Raw genomic sequence first — 15,325 nt, 5'->3', positions numbered from 1 at the left:
GTTTCAGGGCTGGGCGAGCACGCCGACTTTTCCAATTTCGGGATGGCTTTCCTGACGTTGTTCCGTGTCGCCACCGGCGATAACTGGAACGGCATCATGAAAGACACCCTGAGAGAAGGATGCGAGAGTGATGCCGATTGTGTGAAGAACTGCTGCATCTCGCCCGTGATCGCCCCGATCTTCTTCGTCATCTTTGTCCTGATGGCACAATTTGTGCTGGTCAATGTCGTGGTAGCAGTGTTGATGAAACACTTGGAAGAATCTCACAAACATCTCGAAGACGAGCAGGATATGGACAATCAACTGGAACGCGAGTTTCAGGAAAAGCAAGAAATGGAGGAACGCAGGGAACTCTGCCTGGCACTGCAACTCGATTCCGAAATGCTTCAACCGAATTACAAACCGCTCACTAAAGTGCTCTCTCTGCCTTCCAACTTTATCTATATTCCTCCCGGAGCTGCCTCGTCGATCAACAGTAACAATCACAGATCCCGGGTGCCTGTACGCAGACAAACGGTACATTCCCAGCAGCCGATTATGTTGTCCACCTTTGATGACTTCAAAAACATTGATGACTCACAATCGGAGATTTACAGCAAGAATAATGAGAATAAGAATCTTCTTGGGCTGGAACTAAAGGTGACTTGCAGTGATAGTATACTGAAACGCAGCAACCAGGGCCTAAATGAGAACCTGCTGCCGATTCCGAAGGACGAGCACGACAGCAGTAATTTCCGGCGGCTCTATGGCAGCACCAAGCACCTGTTCATGAAACCCTCGTCTTCCCCACCCAAGGACGTCACCGAAGAGACGCCTTTCCTGCAGCCGGAGTCGCAGATCAAGATCCCCAAGCACGACTCGCAGGAATCCGTGCAGCGGATCATCACCGAACGACGCAAGATGGACGAAAGTCTGAAGGATGTCAACGAGTACGATATCTTCGACATCAGCAATGGCAGTGAGGAGCAGCTCGTTGACAGTGAACCCGCCGAACGCATCGTTCCATCGAACTCGAGGTAAAAGTTGCGAGTGGAGCAACAAGTCGCCGGATCAAATAAGCAATAATTGACCAACGTGTATTTATCGTTTCATCTAAGCCCTTTCAAGCGCCAGTATTGCAATGCGACTGCAGAGGAACAATTAAACATGAGCAGCACTTATTAGGGATTTGACTAACTCATAGAGTACTTATAATGGCGAACAAATTGACGGAGAGATTTAAACAATGTTAGCTAAAACAATGACTTATTAAATTTAGATGAGAGACATGTCTTAAACATACACACACACACACGCAACGTGTTAATTAAACTATTAACGATCAAACAAACAAGGAACTTGACAAAAAAAACGAATGAATAAATTTCGACAATCTTAAACTAGCCTTCTCGTTAGAGGATACTGTATAATTTTAGATTTGTTATGATTAAAAACGACTTTTAACAAAACCAAACGCAATTGGCAAACAAATAATTACTCTCTCACTCACGAACAAAGGTAGATTCCATTCTTGCAAGCGCCTGTAGTACCCAGACTATCAGCTAATGTACACTCACCCGTTGTTTGGGACATCGCCACACTTCACTCACTTAGAGATTAATTAGTTCGTCTTCATGGCCTACAACTAGAACAGGGTACTACTTTCATCAAGTAATTTTTAAACACGAAACAATAAAATTGAAGCGGCACTAAACGACCGAATAAAATGATACCAAACACGTGGCTGTAGCTGATAACGTAGTCACGTAGCACGGACAAATAAACGTTAGAAACCTAACTGAACCACAATGAAACTGAAAACTGGAATTGTATTAGTTCAACAATCAAAGCGCCTAGCGAGCGACTTATTGCCGAACGTTCACGCATGCGCACGATGGGCAAACACACGGAAAATACATTTTCGGGGCAGTCTGTGATATTTTAGTCCCTTAAAATGTTAACGCCACCTGAATACCCGTTAATAATTAATTAATTACTCCAGGGAGAGCTAGGAGGACGTAGAGCCCACATAGAAAGACAACGGACCGAAAAAGCGGAGATTGGTAAATAAACTATTGAAAGAATTTATTTTGAAACGTTGAGCAAATCTTGATGATTATTGTTTTAGATAAATATATATACAACATATACATGTACCTTTAACTACTCATAAGCAAGCAGGTTGATGGCAACTTAATTGCAGCAGAACTTTCCACGCAATTCTGTTTCACGTTCATGAACAAGCAGGAATTGCCTGTATCAGGTTGTAGTCTTATTCTTTGTTCGAATCACACCGATTTCTCCACAACTACCAAAATTTCTAAAGTAACTGTAACAGACGTAATGGTCACTCGTTAAAGAAATGTCTATATTCTTATTCTAAGATGATAAAAAAGGTCTATATATATATATAAAATGGAACACTGTGTCAATTCGATGTTTTGTTATCTTTTGACTCTATACTATAGCTATATTCATGTGAGTAATCTATCAAATGCGGCGCGTTTGGTGTAACTACTCAAACGTGAAGATTCTCCCCGTGCCTTTCCTCGTCTTTGAAAAACAAAATGAAAACTTTTGAGAATAACGAATAACTCAGCAAACGAAGCAGCCGACGAACAGCTCACCAAAGAATAAGAAACTCCTCACGTGTTGTTTGTTCTCTAATAGTTTTCGTGTTTAAATTCATTGTGATCATACTGAGTAATTGAGAAACTAAAGCTAATGCAGAGTAACTAAAGGTAAAACAATGTAATTATTCAATTTTAAACATGAGAAGAAACAGTTAGATGTAAATGTAAATTTAAACGTCATCATTACAATAAAATGATAAACAAAGCACAACCACTGGCAGCGTATCAATCACAGCAGAAATTGACACAGCCGATAAATCACACACACAAACACATAAAGAAAAAAAAACAAGGAGATTAAATTAAAGTTTAGCAAGATATTTATGAACAAAATGATGTTAAGTATTGTAATAGATTATTGAAGGAAGGGAAAATACAATGAAACACATGGAAAATGTGGCAAACAAAGATTGAACGAGACACAATCGAATCACTTGTACTGTATACGCTACGCAGCGGCAGTAAATCGTAAAAGAAACCAATGTAAATCGTAACGTAATTAACTGTAGAGCATCTTGTACTGTTAACTGTTAATCCTGTACTGTTAACAGAAGCAAAAGGCAAAAAAAAAATACAATGTGAAATAAGATATTTTAAATCGGACGTAAATAAATAATCAGGTGTGTATTCATTAATGAAATCAATTGCAGAGTAACGTGCGATTGCTAGCTCTTAAAACTTTAGTCGTTGATATTTGTGGTTACGAAGATGTGCAACGTAAATCCGTAACAATAAACTAAAAATCAGACATATATATATGCGGTTGATTTCGCGTTCAGTTGGCTGTCAAATACAAATTCGCGTTTCGCTTGCGAGAGCTGTGTTGTTTCGAATTTCGTTGGACATAAAGATTACATACTGATGATGATGATATATTTTGAATATAAGTCGTTTCAAATTGTGTAGAATATGAACGTACGTTTGTTGAATTATTGATTCTCTAATTGCAGTAAGAACGAATAAATGTATTCTTCTAGTTTTCTAAATAAATTTGTTTCTGTTGGGGAGAAATACATCGCTTGCACTCATCACAATCCCACCAACATAAATCATAATGTTTTGAAAAAGAATTCGCTCATTTTACAAAAATTAAATAGAACATTGTTTTAATATACATATTATATAAATATGTGAACTATAAATATTTATTATAGAATATGTGGTTGTCAACATCAATCACTACACATCTTTTAATATAAAACGAACATTAATAGTAGTAATACGTATTACAATCAATCGGTGCTCAAAATGAAACTCAAAAATGTCCATAATTGTAATTTAAAGTTGGAACTCATCCCGCCGAAAAAAAACAAACAAACCGATAGCATTCAATGTTATTATATAAATATTTTTGAAATACACTGGGAGTCTCCCTGCGCCCGTCTTCAGCTAGATGCAAATGCACGCGTTCAAATTTTGTTTCGGTGGCTTTTAAAATATCATCATCGATTTTTCTTTCTTGGGCAGACTAGAAAATAATATGCAATTTTTGGAAACAAAATTTACTCTAAATGCGCTTGTTATTAATAATACGAAGAAATAAAATAAGATAAGAAAGAAAAAGGTAAAAACCTAACAAAAAAATGTTACGAAGCCCGCGTTTGTCTACCCGCTCTCTCATCTCTCACCATCAACACACCAACCAACCCTTCTGCCCCTTGAAGTGACAAACTTATGGATTCGTTTCGACCGGAATCGAAGTCGTAAAGGTTGGCGTCTCCAATTCCTCGTGCTTCTTCATCTTCAGCGCCTGCTGCAGCTTGTAGTGATTGATGATGTCCTGATCGGCAGGACAGCTCTGCGTGAAGGCGTCCAGCTGATACATGTGGAACATGTAACGCCACAACGCCCGGAACTCCTTCGGGATGTCGAAGTCGACGAAGTACTTGGCGGCGACGCGGATGTGCTGCAGGCGCGGCATCAGCTCGCAGTCGAAGCAGCACATGGTGTCGCCAGTGAGGAAACGTGTGCCACGTTTCGCTAAGTGGGTGTCGATGCGCTGCAAGTGCGATTTGAGCATGTTGCTCTTTATGTCGTCCTTCTTCACCAGCACCAGCTTCAACTTGCTGTACAAGTTCTCTATCAACGTCGCCACTTCTTTATCCTAAAATCATAACATGGTTAACATAACATCATTGTTAAAAGAATAAAATTTACCTGAATGAAGAGATTGTGTCCACCTGGCACGTTCTTCATGATGTAACGCTCGATTTTCTCGTTCTCTAATATGGCCATGCCGCCGTCGATGAGAATAGGTGGCGGAGTCGCTTCGAAGTTTGTGCGGAAGTCTGGCGGCGGCTTCTGCATGTCAACAGTGGTTACTTTGAGACTGATGGTTTTTAATTCAGCTAGTAAATACAGATCCATGAAGTACTCCTGGCAGAAGAGGCATGCTCCCTTGCGGCGGCCATCAATAGTCGATGCCTTGAAGAGATCAAACAAATTCAATCAGTAAAAACGCAATTTTAAATCCTTCAACAAAGTGCTACATCTGCTTTCAAAAGAAACAGATAAAAATACAATTTCGTGGCCGCAGATGTTAATGAGTTGAATTTGCGTCCAGATCTAAGTGAATTTGAGCGGTTTTCGGATGATGCATGCGTGGAATTCTGAGCGCTGCGAGTGAAAGCGTCTCATATTGCAATATTCCATAGTTATCGCATGAAATTTATGACTGGCGGCGTTTGAAATTTGCAAGAATAAATCGGAGCCTCTCGGCGGCGCATTGGACGTCCTGTCACGTCCTCCATTGTGTTCGCGGCAAAATCAAAGTTCGCGCATTGTTTTCGAATGCGGCGCGCGGCCCGCCGAACACGAAAGACGTTTTGAGGAGACGTCGAAAGATCGCGCAAAAGTAAGCTAAGAGAATAATGAAAGCATAATGCCCATATTTGTTCAGGTTGTTACAATCTAAATGTCACTCAATAAACAAACGCCGCTGAAAGGCGCGCGCGGAGCGTATATCGATAGGTGGCAATAAATCGGCAGCGGGATCTCGCATAATAGAGATACTTTTCTATGCTTGCGTTTAAGGTGATAAAATTCATGCCATTCCTGCGCTGACAGATTTATCTCCCATGTCAATATATAGGTATGTTAATCCGCGGATATGTGACGAAGGCTGCCATTACGCATTGTTCACGTTTGATTCACATCACGATAAGAAATCGTAATTGTTCTAGAAATTTATTAAAATCTTAGAAAAACATTGAAAAACAAGGATTTAAACAATTTAAAACCTAAAATACTGATTACTCATTGATATTATAAACAAATGAGTTTAAAAAACACTTAAAAATGTATAAAAACATTAAATATTTGCTAAGAAACCGCAGCGTTTCCTAAGTTTAAGGCCTTAGTCAAGTCGCAATCAATCAGAACTGAATCCGGTAATCGTTGACACATATCTGCGGTGCGTTGTGCATTCGCATTGCTCACATTCGGCGAAAGCAAGCATAGAAACATCTCGAATGTTCCATGTGCCGTCCACATCTTACAAACCGTAAGTTCTTACTTGCGCGCAGAATGAACACTCGCGCCCACATCCCGCGCGAGTTTTGAATTTCAAACGGCCCAGTAAGCCACACGACCACGCCAGCGCATTACGAAACGCATTGTGCATACCTACGCCTCGTTATTGCTGAAAATGAGAGCAAAGCAAGAACAACAACGGAAAAATCACAATGACTTTTCCGCGCAACGCTTAAAAATCGCTATAAATAGTGTGATTACGTACGAATTTTTGTTTTAATCACCTTTTCACGTTGTAGTTTTCTCATAATTACTTATCATTGTGTCAATATCGATAAGCAAGCACACAAAAAAACGTCGAGTGCATTAGATATGACATTCAAAGTTTACCCGACGAAATTAACAACTTTCCACAAACAAATTAAAATACGAAATGAGATGTACACGCATTTAAATTGTTTTTCCAATAATTTTTCATTGGATGAGCATAAATATCGCGTGTTCAAACCATTTGTTAAGCGTTTTAATACCGAATTGAACAAATACGTGTCATTCGCGATTAATGACGCGTTCGAAATTACACTGCACACACAAAAAAAATGCTAAAGATGCAAGATTATGAATATAGGCATGAAATGCGAGTAGTTTTTTCGCAATCACGATTCAGATTCTGCTCCGCATACTCAGCGCGGCGCACTGCAATTATGATCAAGAACAAGATCCAGTTAATTTCCGCTCCGATGTTAATTGACATCGATGCGAGAGGAGAGAATGTGCGCTCTGCGCCATTATGCAAATCGGGAAAGGCCGTATACTCCCGCGAAAAGTGACGCATTGCGCGACACTCAGTAGCGCGCTGTGGGATTACGGTTGTCCGGCCGCGACGCGATTCAAAACGCAAAACGGGGCATTTATACTTATTACAGTTTATCGAAAGAAACTTGACATTCAGGTCGGCCGGTTGCGCGTGTGGTACATGCTGATTTGTGTTCTGTACTCGTTTCGGTTTCTCACATTGCCGCAGGTTCGAATTTAGGTTGCACTCGCATTGTGCCCGGCTAATACTAAAGCATGCAATCATCATCGTCGCTGGTTTCCTGCTGATAGTGCATCGATCGATCGATGTGCATTGCGCACTTTTGTATTCGGCGATATTCGAATGCGCGCTTAGATTTCGACATTTTTCACTCACAGCGTCTTGACCTCCTTAGAAATCGCCAGCCAATAAAGTCTCAAACGCATGAAAGCATAACAAATCCGAGTGATGTGGTGACGTCGATCACATTGCGGCTTTCTTTCGAAGGTGTAACGAGATGTAATCGCGCCCGACTCAATGTTAGCTAATCACGGAACAATCTCGTTAGATAATCACGATTATCACGAAAACAATGTCATACCACATCGCGATGATATTGCTCTCGTTTGTGGAATTAAATCACTAGGTGCGCCGCCGTGTGTGTGTTAAACTTTCTTGCGTCCACATACGCCCGCGGCCCTAAAATCCAAGCATTCGCGTTGTAAATGAACGTCACTCGCGCCGGCGATGACTCAAGCGAACGAAAGTTCGTTGTCTCCTGTTGCTTACGCCGTCTGTAATCTATTAGCGCGCAACAATGGATCGATTCAAAGCCGAACTTCAATTAGGCGTAGCAGAAGGTGTGCGGAAACAATGCGTTAGCATTTCGCTGTTTGTTCCACCAACTCGACTCGCAGATTCAATTCGAATCTTCATCGCGCGTTGCGCCATCGAGATGTGCGCGAATTCCGCACACTTTTTTTTCCTATGCACGAGCCGTGTGTGTGTGGTATGTGTGTGCCGATCCTTTCCTTTCTCGCTGCTTGCGTAATCATCAATAATAGAAAGTATGACTTAACTTAAAACACGACACCACGACGACTGTGTGCTTCATGCTGTGCCTAAACTGGCGGTAAATAAACTTTTATCCGAAAAAGTTTCAAACGAAAAGAAAATCGCACAAATCGAACGAAAGTGTGTTTCCTTTGGCGTGCGCGCAATCGCAACTTTTCTTCAATTCAACACTTTTTTTTTTCATATTCGTCGTAATTTATGTCGGCGAGAGGAGAAAAAAAAGTAGGTAGGTTCGTGCGTTGCGCTCGGCTTCGCGTATTTTTTCGCGTCTCGCGCTGGAATGATTTTGATTCCACAATCATTCCTTCGATCAGCACCTTATAATTATACATATACGGCTTATGAACAGAAACCGTGACCGCACTTTTACTTCGGCGTGTGTTTAATCATTTTCTTTCAAGCATTTTAATAAATTAATAATTGTAACGCCACGCAGTCGCATACCATCCATAGTCGCGCAGGTTGAGTAGTTTACGCCGATGGCTCAATTTCGCACGCAGTTGTTAAAGATGCAGGCACATCATTGACGTAATTCGCGATTGACATGTTGGGGGATCATGTTCATGCAACAACCAGAAATGTGTTAATTCGCCGCGCAGGCTTCTGACATGGTCAGCGCGCGCGAAACGAAAGTGATTTTTAATTTTACGCGCACAAAAACAAACAAACAAACACACAGACTGCCACCGGGTTTTCGACTGCATGCATGCCATAAATATCAAGTGACACATGACTCTTATCAGAATTTGTTTACAATTCAATTCACTACACATGCATGACTCTGAAAACAATCAATTCAATCATGACGTTTGGAGATAATGTAGTCTCTCTGCAAAACAAGCAGGCATTAAAGAGAAGTTATCGCACGTGTTTGTCTTAACAAGAAACAAGTTTTTTATTAACAATTATTCTCGGAAAATCCGGTAAGTAGTGTTTTTTATGATGACCAACACACATAACTCTTGAAATTCATGTGATGCTTCATTAATTGATGACTATTAAACAACCTACGCGATATTTAAGCCCATGGCAAATAAACGTGTTAATTTATGATTGATAAATAATATCTCAAAAATTTTTATATCACACGTAGCTAATTAGGCTGTTCGATTAATCAACAATCACGATTAGACGAATTTTATTGATGATATTATCACGACATCAACGCAAGTTTGTAATTTTTGCATCAAAATCATCAAAAATTTTCCATTTTTTCGCATTTATTCCAAAACCTTGGGGAAAACAAACGTAAAACACGCATGAATGCTAACATATGATAGGATAACATGTCTCGAACGACTAGATTCTCGCGTTTTCAACGGGACTTTCAAGGTTTCGACATGGTGCGGCGGCCTCCTGCAGTGTATGCAGCCGGGACACACTCGTAACACAATAAACGAATCCCAATATAATTCACAATCGGAAATGCGACGCGATTTCCGCCTAAATCACGCGCAAGAAATTCTTATCTTATCATGTGTCGCCGTATGCGCAGGGTACATACGGGAATTAATCGAATTTTAAATAATACTGTGAGAAATGCACGGAGAATTGTGTTATAGCATACATAAGTATAATATCGCTAATATCAGTAATTTTCTAGTCTATTAAACGTTCATAAAAAACGCTCACGAACACGCCGGTCGTGGACGTGCCTCCTAAACACACCGTGTGTTAATGTCTAATTGTTACAGCGCCGACGTGTGTCGCATATTAGCATATCTCGGCCCGATATCGACAAATCTCAATGAACGAGAGTATTCACGTGTGTGTAGCACCGAATCGCGCGAGCAAATATGTGCTTGACGAATTGCCGATGAATGCCTAATTAAATATTTGCAATGGAACGTCAGCGCATGATGTAATAGGGAATATTCGAGAATAAGACGCGGGACTTTGGAGGATTCCTTACATCGTGAGTCATTCGTGTTGCTTTTTTTTTGTTTTTGGTTTGTTCAGAAACGGTTGCGAGGAGAGATTGCCGTCGTCTTGCAGTGATGACGACGTCCCGTGCACGGTTTCGCGTTTCGGTTCGATTTCGGTGCATGTAGCTGTAAATGCAACTAACTGCACAATATGCAAAACCGCGAGCGCGCGCGCACGCTGCACATGGCAGCAATTTATAAATAGTCGCGATAGCCGGCTAAGCATTGCCGGCGTCGTACCTGTTGGTCGACAGAAATTTCCGGCCGAAAATGGTGATAACGTGAATTCGTAGGCTCGTTTTTCACGTATGCATGTAAATTTCGTGCGGCGCGCAGAAAATAGACGCGCACGCAGTTAAAGCGTGTCCAAGGCCGGCGGCGCAGCCGGTGTTGTGGTGTGGTGTGTGTTTTTTCTCCATTTCGTGCGTTTGCCGCGGCGGCGCTCAACCGAATTAGCAAAAATTGGTAAATAAGCCAACGCGCCAATCGGCCAACGCCACCCACACACCTGTGGTGCACACACTGTATGCGCTTTAACGTACGCGATGCTTGCTTAGAAGACGTTGCCCGTATAAGGACTAAACGAAATTACGTAACGACGACGACGCTGCTCACATGTTTGTTATGCGTATGATAATTAGAAAGAAAGTTAGATACGAAATTCAAGCGGAGCGCAAGTGGGACCGACGTGAATCACACGTGAAAACACTGGGTGACTTCGTGTGACACCCGGTGCAAGTAAACATCATGCATCCGCGAGTGAAACAGTTCTCTGCGCCACTTTATTGTGTTATTAGACGTTTTTTGTGGAACACGCGGCTCCGTCGAAGCGACGGCCACCGACACGCCCCACGGTACGCGCGTTTCTTTTCGTTTTCGTTTGCGAGTTGAAAACTAACCAACGCCAACTGTGGGAGCCGCGCCGCGCCACATGTTCGCAACATGTTTTCCAAATTCTATCTGGTATTCGACTTACCTTGATGATCAGTTCGATCTCCGGCACGTCGCCTCCGCCGCCGCTGCCGCCGTCTCCGTCACCACCGCTGCTGCTGGCGCCGCCGTTGGCGCGCCCGTTGACGACTAGCTCGGGCTCGGCCGACATGATGTTGATAGTTGTGAAGGGCCGACTCGGTTCGATGCGGCTGCCGCTCGAACACTTGCTGTTTGATGTGGTTTGATGTGTAAATGTAGAAGGCACTGTCGGTGTGTGTGTGTGTGTGTGATCAACCGCCGTCGAACTCTCCTCGAAGACTGGAAGTTGAGTGCGGTTGCAGGCAGTAGGCTGGCGTAAGTTGGGTACCGGTGGGGGCGGGAGGCAACCACGGCAACCGGCGTTACAAACAATCGCGGCTGACGCGGTTATACTTCTATAAAAATCCGCTAGAGGTCGACACTTGTCCATATTGTGGACAGACTTTTGTTTAAACATGCATAGATGTCTCCCGCTCAATATTGTTCGCGCAACGTACAAATTCACAACTATCTAACCTTTTGAAAACGTCGAAGCAAAATTAAATTCTCGTAGAAATTAGATTCAGTGCAACGTGATAACAGGTAATTATATGCTCCTAGTATACTCCGTAGCATGATTTCCATATTCCATAACCTCCCGAATATTTCATCCACGTAGATTGTGCGCAATTCAAAATTCAAGGACCGACCGAACATTGCACCTTACCCAGCGCCTCTCAAATCAAAAGGTAAGCCAATTTCTATGATTAATATCAAGTGCATTTAGCGTTATCGCTTGCGAACACCGTTTGTATTTCTACTATGCATAGAATCAAATCATCGTACATGCATACAGGCGCAGTGCAAACGCGCTTCTAACCACGAAAATCCGGCTGATTTGAATAACAATGTGAATTGTTTATTAATTATTATCGTTTTTTTAGGCAGTTACTAGTCAACTGTGCTGACACGCGTTTGCCTGTCAGCACAAAGACAGACAATCAAATTTCGGTGATGCACAGCTAAAGCACTAGACACAATAATTTGAGACCAAAACCGAATTTGCTACAAAAATATAAAAATTAATCAAAATCTGCACCAAGATGATGCTTATGCAATTCAGTAAGCGTGTCTGCTACAACCATGGCGGAGTGATACGCCGCACACTGGTGGATTACTCCTCAGAGACACTTCTGAGCCCTGACAATCTCCTGCGAGCTGCTAGTAAGTTTGAAGCCCTTCCTCTGATCCGCATGCAGACCACGCCAACCCGACGAAAGGCAGCCGTACTGATTCCTCTGTGCGAAGTCTCGGACCGTGTGTCCCTGCTGTTCACGCTGCGCACTTCATCGTTGCGCTCGCACAAAGGTCAGGTGAGTTTCCCCGGTGGCATGCAGGATGTGATGGACAAAACACTGAAAGCCACCGCGTTGCGCGAAACGCGCGAGGAGCTTGGTGTCCTGCCATCACAGGTGAAGCTCTGGGGCCAAGGCCAGCCGATTGTCGCACGCGGCGAGACAAGCGTCGTGCCTGTCATCGGCACCATCGAGAAATCGGTGCCGTTGAATGAGTTGAATGTGAATGCGTCTGAGGTACAGATGGTGTTCACCGTACCTATTGAAGAGCTTGCCAGACCTGAGAAGGTGCGCTTCACGCAATTCCGAAGTGGTTTTACAACGCCGTGTTTCTTCGCTGGTGATATGCGAATATGGGGCCTGACGGGCATCATCACGCATGCTTTTCTCAGGTGTTTTATCCCCGGTAATGCGTACCAGCCGAGGATTCGTTTTGTGTCACCTGTACGCACGATTGCCAAAGGAGCATCAGAATGAAGAGCGCAAACATTTCTGGTCTCAAATTATCTCCTGTGAAGTTTTATTGAAAATATCAACATGTAATTACCTGTACAAAATTATCCTAGTTTTGTTATAAAATCAAACTCATTTTATTCCCTGACAATTTATTGCGCTGACATAAGATTCAATGTGTGTTTATAACTTGTTTGTACAATTTACACATAAACAGCGTTATCGTCTTGTTTCGGGCATTCGCCTTGACGGACTATCCTGGCGTCTGCGTGGCCGTGCTTCTGGTGGCAGTTGAAGACGCATTCGTTGGAGTAAGTCCTGCCTTCGTTCGAGCACACCGGGCGGTAGATCCTTGGGCACGGACAGGTGGGTTCCTCTTCGGAAGCCCTCACTTCAAATGCGGCCAGTGCCAAAATGGCGCACAAAAAAACCAGCGCGTATTTCATTCTGACGTGTTTTTATTAACTTGTGTGTTTATAATTTCACGATGTGGCGTCGATGAACAACATGCAACAAGTGACGACTCCACTCAATTAGCGTGAAGTACACATGAACTGCAATCACTCATCTGATACATATTCTAATTAGCATTTGGCAATAACGAAAATACCAAGGTGACACGATATGCGGCGTGAATAACAAGCCAATCTATCTGTGAAGCCCACGGGGCCCCCAGTGGATGGTGTCATTCGTTGTAATAGCTCATCACTCACTTGAGCCGCACTGATAAGATTACCTCATGAATCATTGCCCTAGAAATTAATCGTGTTCAGTATTATCGACAGGTTGTCACAAACAAACTAGCATGTTTCTAGAAACATGTATTCAAATACAACATGAACATTATGAAGGTGAACTGCAGGAAGAAGGAAAAAAAACAAAAAAAAACAAGATTGCTATCAACAATTGAATCGGTCAGTAGTAGAAGGATATCTCAATTGTTTATTTTTGTAATTTAGTGAAAGGGCACGGCGTCTAAAATGCGCATAATTAACTTTTTGCTTTCTGATTCAATATTTCAGTATTCACTCAACTTGCGACCCTATAGACACAAAAGAAGGTTGTTTCTTGGAGCGCCGCTTCGGCGTTTTTCCTTTATCATCAGAGTATTCATTCGGAATCGACTCGGCTAACGACGCAGCAAAGGACACTTTACTCGCGCCGTACGACTTCTTCGGTATGCGGATTGACGGCTGCTTTGTAAGCTTCACACTAGACCCACCTTCAGGCAGCAGCGAAACACTCCGCGAAATTCCCTTTAAAGCTTTCAAATCCATCGAGACATATTTCTTAATATCATAGGAACTCTCCATTACATTCGAACCGGTCTGACTTGCACGCAAATGTGAGGAGTCTTTTGGTGAGACCACTGGCTGGATCCTCTCGTAGATATATCTACTACAATTGCTGATCCAGAATGGTGTTTCCTCATTACCATCCTCGCCGGAAACGCTTGGCGTGAAAGCTACTTGCGACGGTTCGGATACCACAGTCGAATCTACATTGTTAAGCGGAAAATGACTGCAATAGTCATCGAAATACGCGTATCTAAGACTGCGGTAGTTTTCTTGTAGTAAAACAGAAGGTGCGTCTCGAACGTCAACGACATCCGCACTGGCAGTCGCACCACGATCCTCGATGTATTTCTGGATCCTTGGGAGGTGTTTCGCCATGGCGGTGTCTTCCATATTAAACTCCCCGCAGTTTATAATGCGGATTATATCCGAGGGATAGTCGTATGTGGTGGGTAAGTTCTCCAAGTGGCGTAGGACGTACTCACCCTGCATCACCTGACCAAGGGCGACATATCTATAGTCCATCCAGGGGGTAGAATCCAGTGTGATAAAGAATTGTGTCTTATTTGCCACATGCGGTCGGTTACTGCACATTGAAAGCACACCACGACGATTGTGGGGTACAACGTAATTTTCATTAGCCATTGAATCAATCGGGAGCAGAAAGTCTGCGAATTGTATCCATCCCCTGTTCATGATACGATGTACTCTGGTTCCACAGTATCCACATGATCGGCTTTGGCATCTTTTCAAAAACATTTTGCAGGTTTCCGGGAGTATATCATGGTACAACTGAAAATACAACCAAAATTAGATATTATGCATTAATAGTAATTTTAATTAAGAAATACCATGATGATTAGACTCCCGACGTATTTTCCGTTGACAGCAAGAGAAAAGAAGACAAATTTCCTCTAAAAACTCAAAAAATCAGTAAAAATATTAACAAATAAGATGATTTACAGGTACCCCTAGCTCCTGGTACTTCTCATACATCTCCGCGACACCATGCAGCGCCAAACACTCGAAGTCCTTGTCCATTTTGACAACAAACCACTGCGAGATGTACTCCTGCAGCTCGGCAGCCGATGCAATCTGAGTTTGATTTGCGAACATGATGAAGGGATTGTCGGTGGTCCATAGTTTCTCGCCGTACATGCGCTGCGCCTTGGTAATGTATTCTGCCCAATCAAATTCTAGCATGGGTCGGATAAACGGGGCTCGGAAGCGATGTGGTAGCCTTTTGTGTAGGTATTCGATGATGGCAAGGCATAGCTGAAACTCGGTAGAGCCCACGAGTCCTATGAGCGTGAAATGGATTTCGTGGGGCTCCGAAGTACCATCTAAACAAGCAATTGCGCCGGCCATAATTTTCCTTGCACCGCGATCACCA

General features: G+C 42.8%; 4 protein-coding genes across 9 annotated transcripts in view; 2 read left to right on the top strand and 2 right to left on the bottom strand.

Annotated features, from left to right (window-relative positions):
- The window catches only part of Ca-alpha1T (Ca[2+]-channel protein alpha[[1]] subunit T), a 61,746-nt gene extending 58,144 nt beyond the window's left edge, over positions 1-3,602 (top strand). For all 5 annotated transcript variants that reach the window (XM_065307609.1, XM_065307587.1, XM_065307602.1 and 2 more), the window contains one exon: positions 8-3,602. In XM_065307609.1, coding sequence (XP_065163681.1) covers positions 8-1,020 — 1,013 coding nt within the window. In that variant the 3' untranslated portion in view covers positions 1,021-3,602. The remainder of the gene's footprint in view (positions 1-7) is intronic.
- Positions 3,603-3,743: 141 nt separating this feature from the next.
- Positions 3,744-11,295, bottom strand: Clic (chloride intracellular channel protein 5). Its single transcript, XM_065307615.1, has 3 exons — positions 10,855-11,295; positions 4,770-5,036; positions 3,744-4,716 (listed from the first exon to the last, which is right to left on the bottom strand). The coding sequence occupies exons 1-3, from the start codon at positions 11,278-11,280 to the stop codon at positions 4,285-4,287; spliced, it is 1,125 nt and encodes a 374-aa protein (XP_065163687.1). The 5' UTR covers positions 11,281-11,295; the 3' UTR covers positions 3,744-4,284.
- Positions 11,292-12,777, top strand: LOC135795832 (mitochondrial coenzyme A diphosphatase NUDT8). Of its 2 annotated transcripts, XM_065307626.1 has the most exons (3): positions 11,292-11,432; positions 11,509-11,578; positions 11,774-12,777. In XM_065307626.1, the coding sequence occupies exon 3, from the start codon at positions 11,933-11,935 to the stop codon at positions 12,659-12,661; it is 729 nt and encodes a 242-aa protein (XP_065163698.1). In that variant the 5' UTR covers positions 11,292-11,432; positions 11,509-11,578; positions 11,774-11,932; the 3' UTR covers positions 12,662-12,777. The 2 variants fall into 2 exon arrangements, with proteins under 2 accessions (XP_065163698.1, XP_065163707.1); XM_065307635.1 differs by having other exon boundaries at positions 11,365-11,578.
- A 782-nt stretch (positions 12,778-13,559) lies between these two features.
- LOC135795780 (probable inactive peptidyl-prolyl cis-trans isomerase-like 6) lies at positions 13,560-15,313 on the bottom strand. Its single transcript, XM_065307566.1, has 3 exons — positions 14,902-15,313; positions 14,784-14,846; positions 13,560-14,724 (listed from the first exon to the last, which is right to left on the bottom strand). Exons 1-3 carry the CDS (start codon positions 15,298-15,300, stop codon positions 13,663-13,665), a joined length of 1,524 nt encoding a protein of 507 aa, XP_065163638.1. The 5' UTR covers positions 15,301-15,313; the 3' UTR covers positions 13,560-13,662.
- Between the last annotated feature and the right edge of the window lie 12 nt (positions 15,314-15,325).

The sequence above is a fragment of the Atheta coriaria genome, unplaced genomic scaffold, assembly GCF_025399875.1.
Source record: "Atheta coriaria isolate IRGN ID8LTWV9N9 unplaced genomic scaffold, Caltech_Dcor_3.1 hic_scaffold_1_pilon, whole genome shotgun sequence".
In the NCBI taxonomy this organism is placed as follows: domain Eukaryota; kingdom Metazoa; phylum Arthropoda; class Insecta; order Coleoptera; family Staphylinidae; genus Dalotia; species Dalotia coriaria.
Note: the sequence above shows the minus strand (reverse complement) of the source record. Positions and strands in the feature narration are given on the sequence as shown.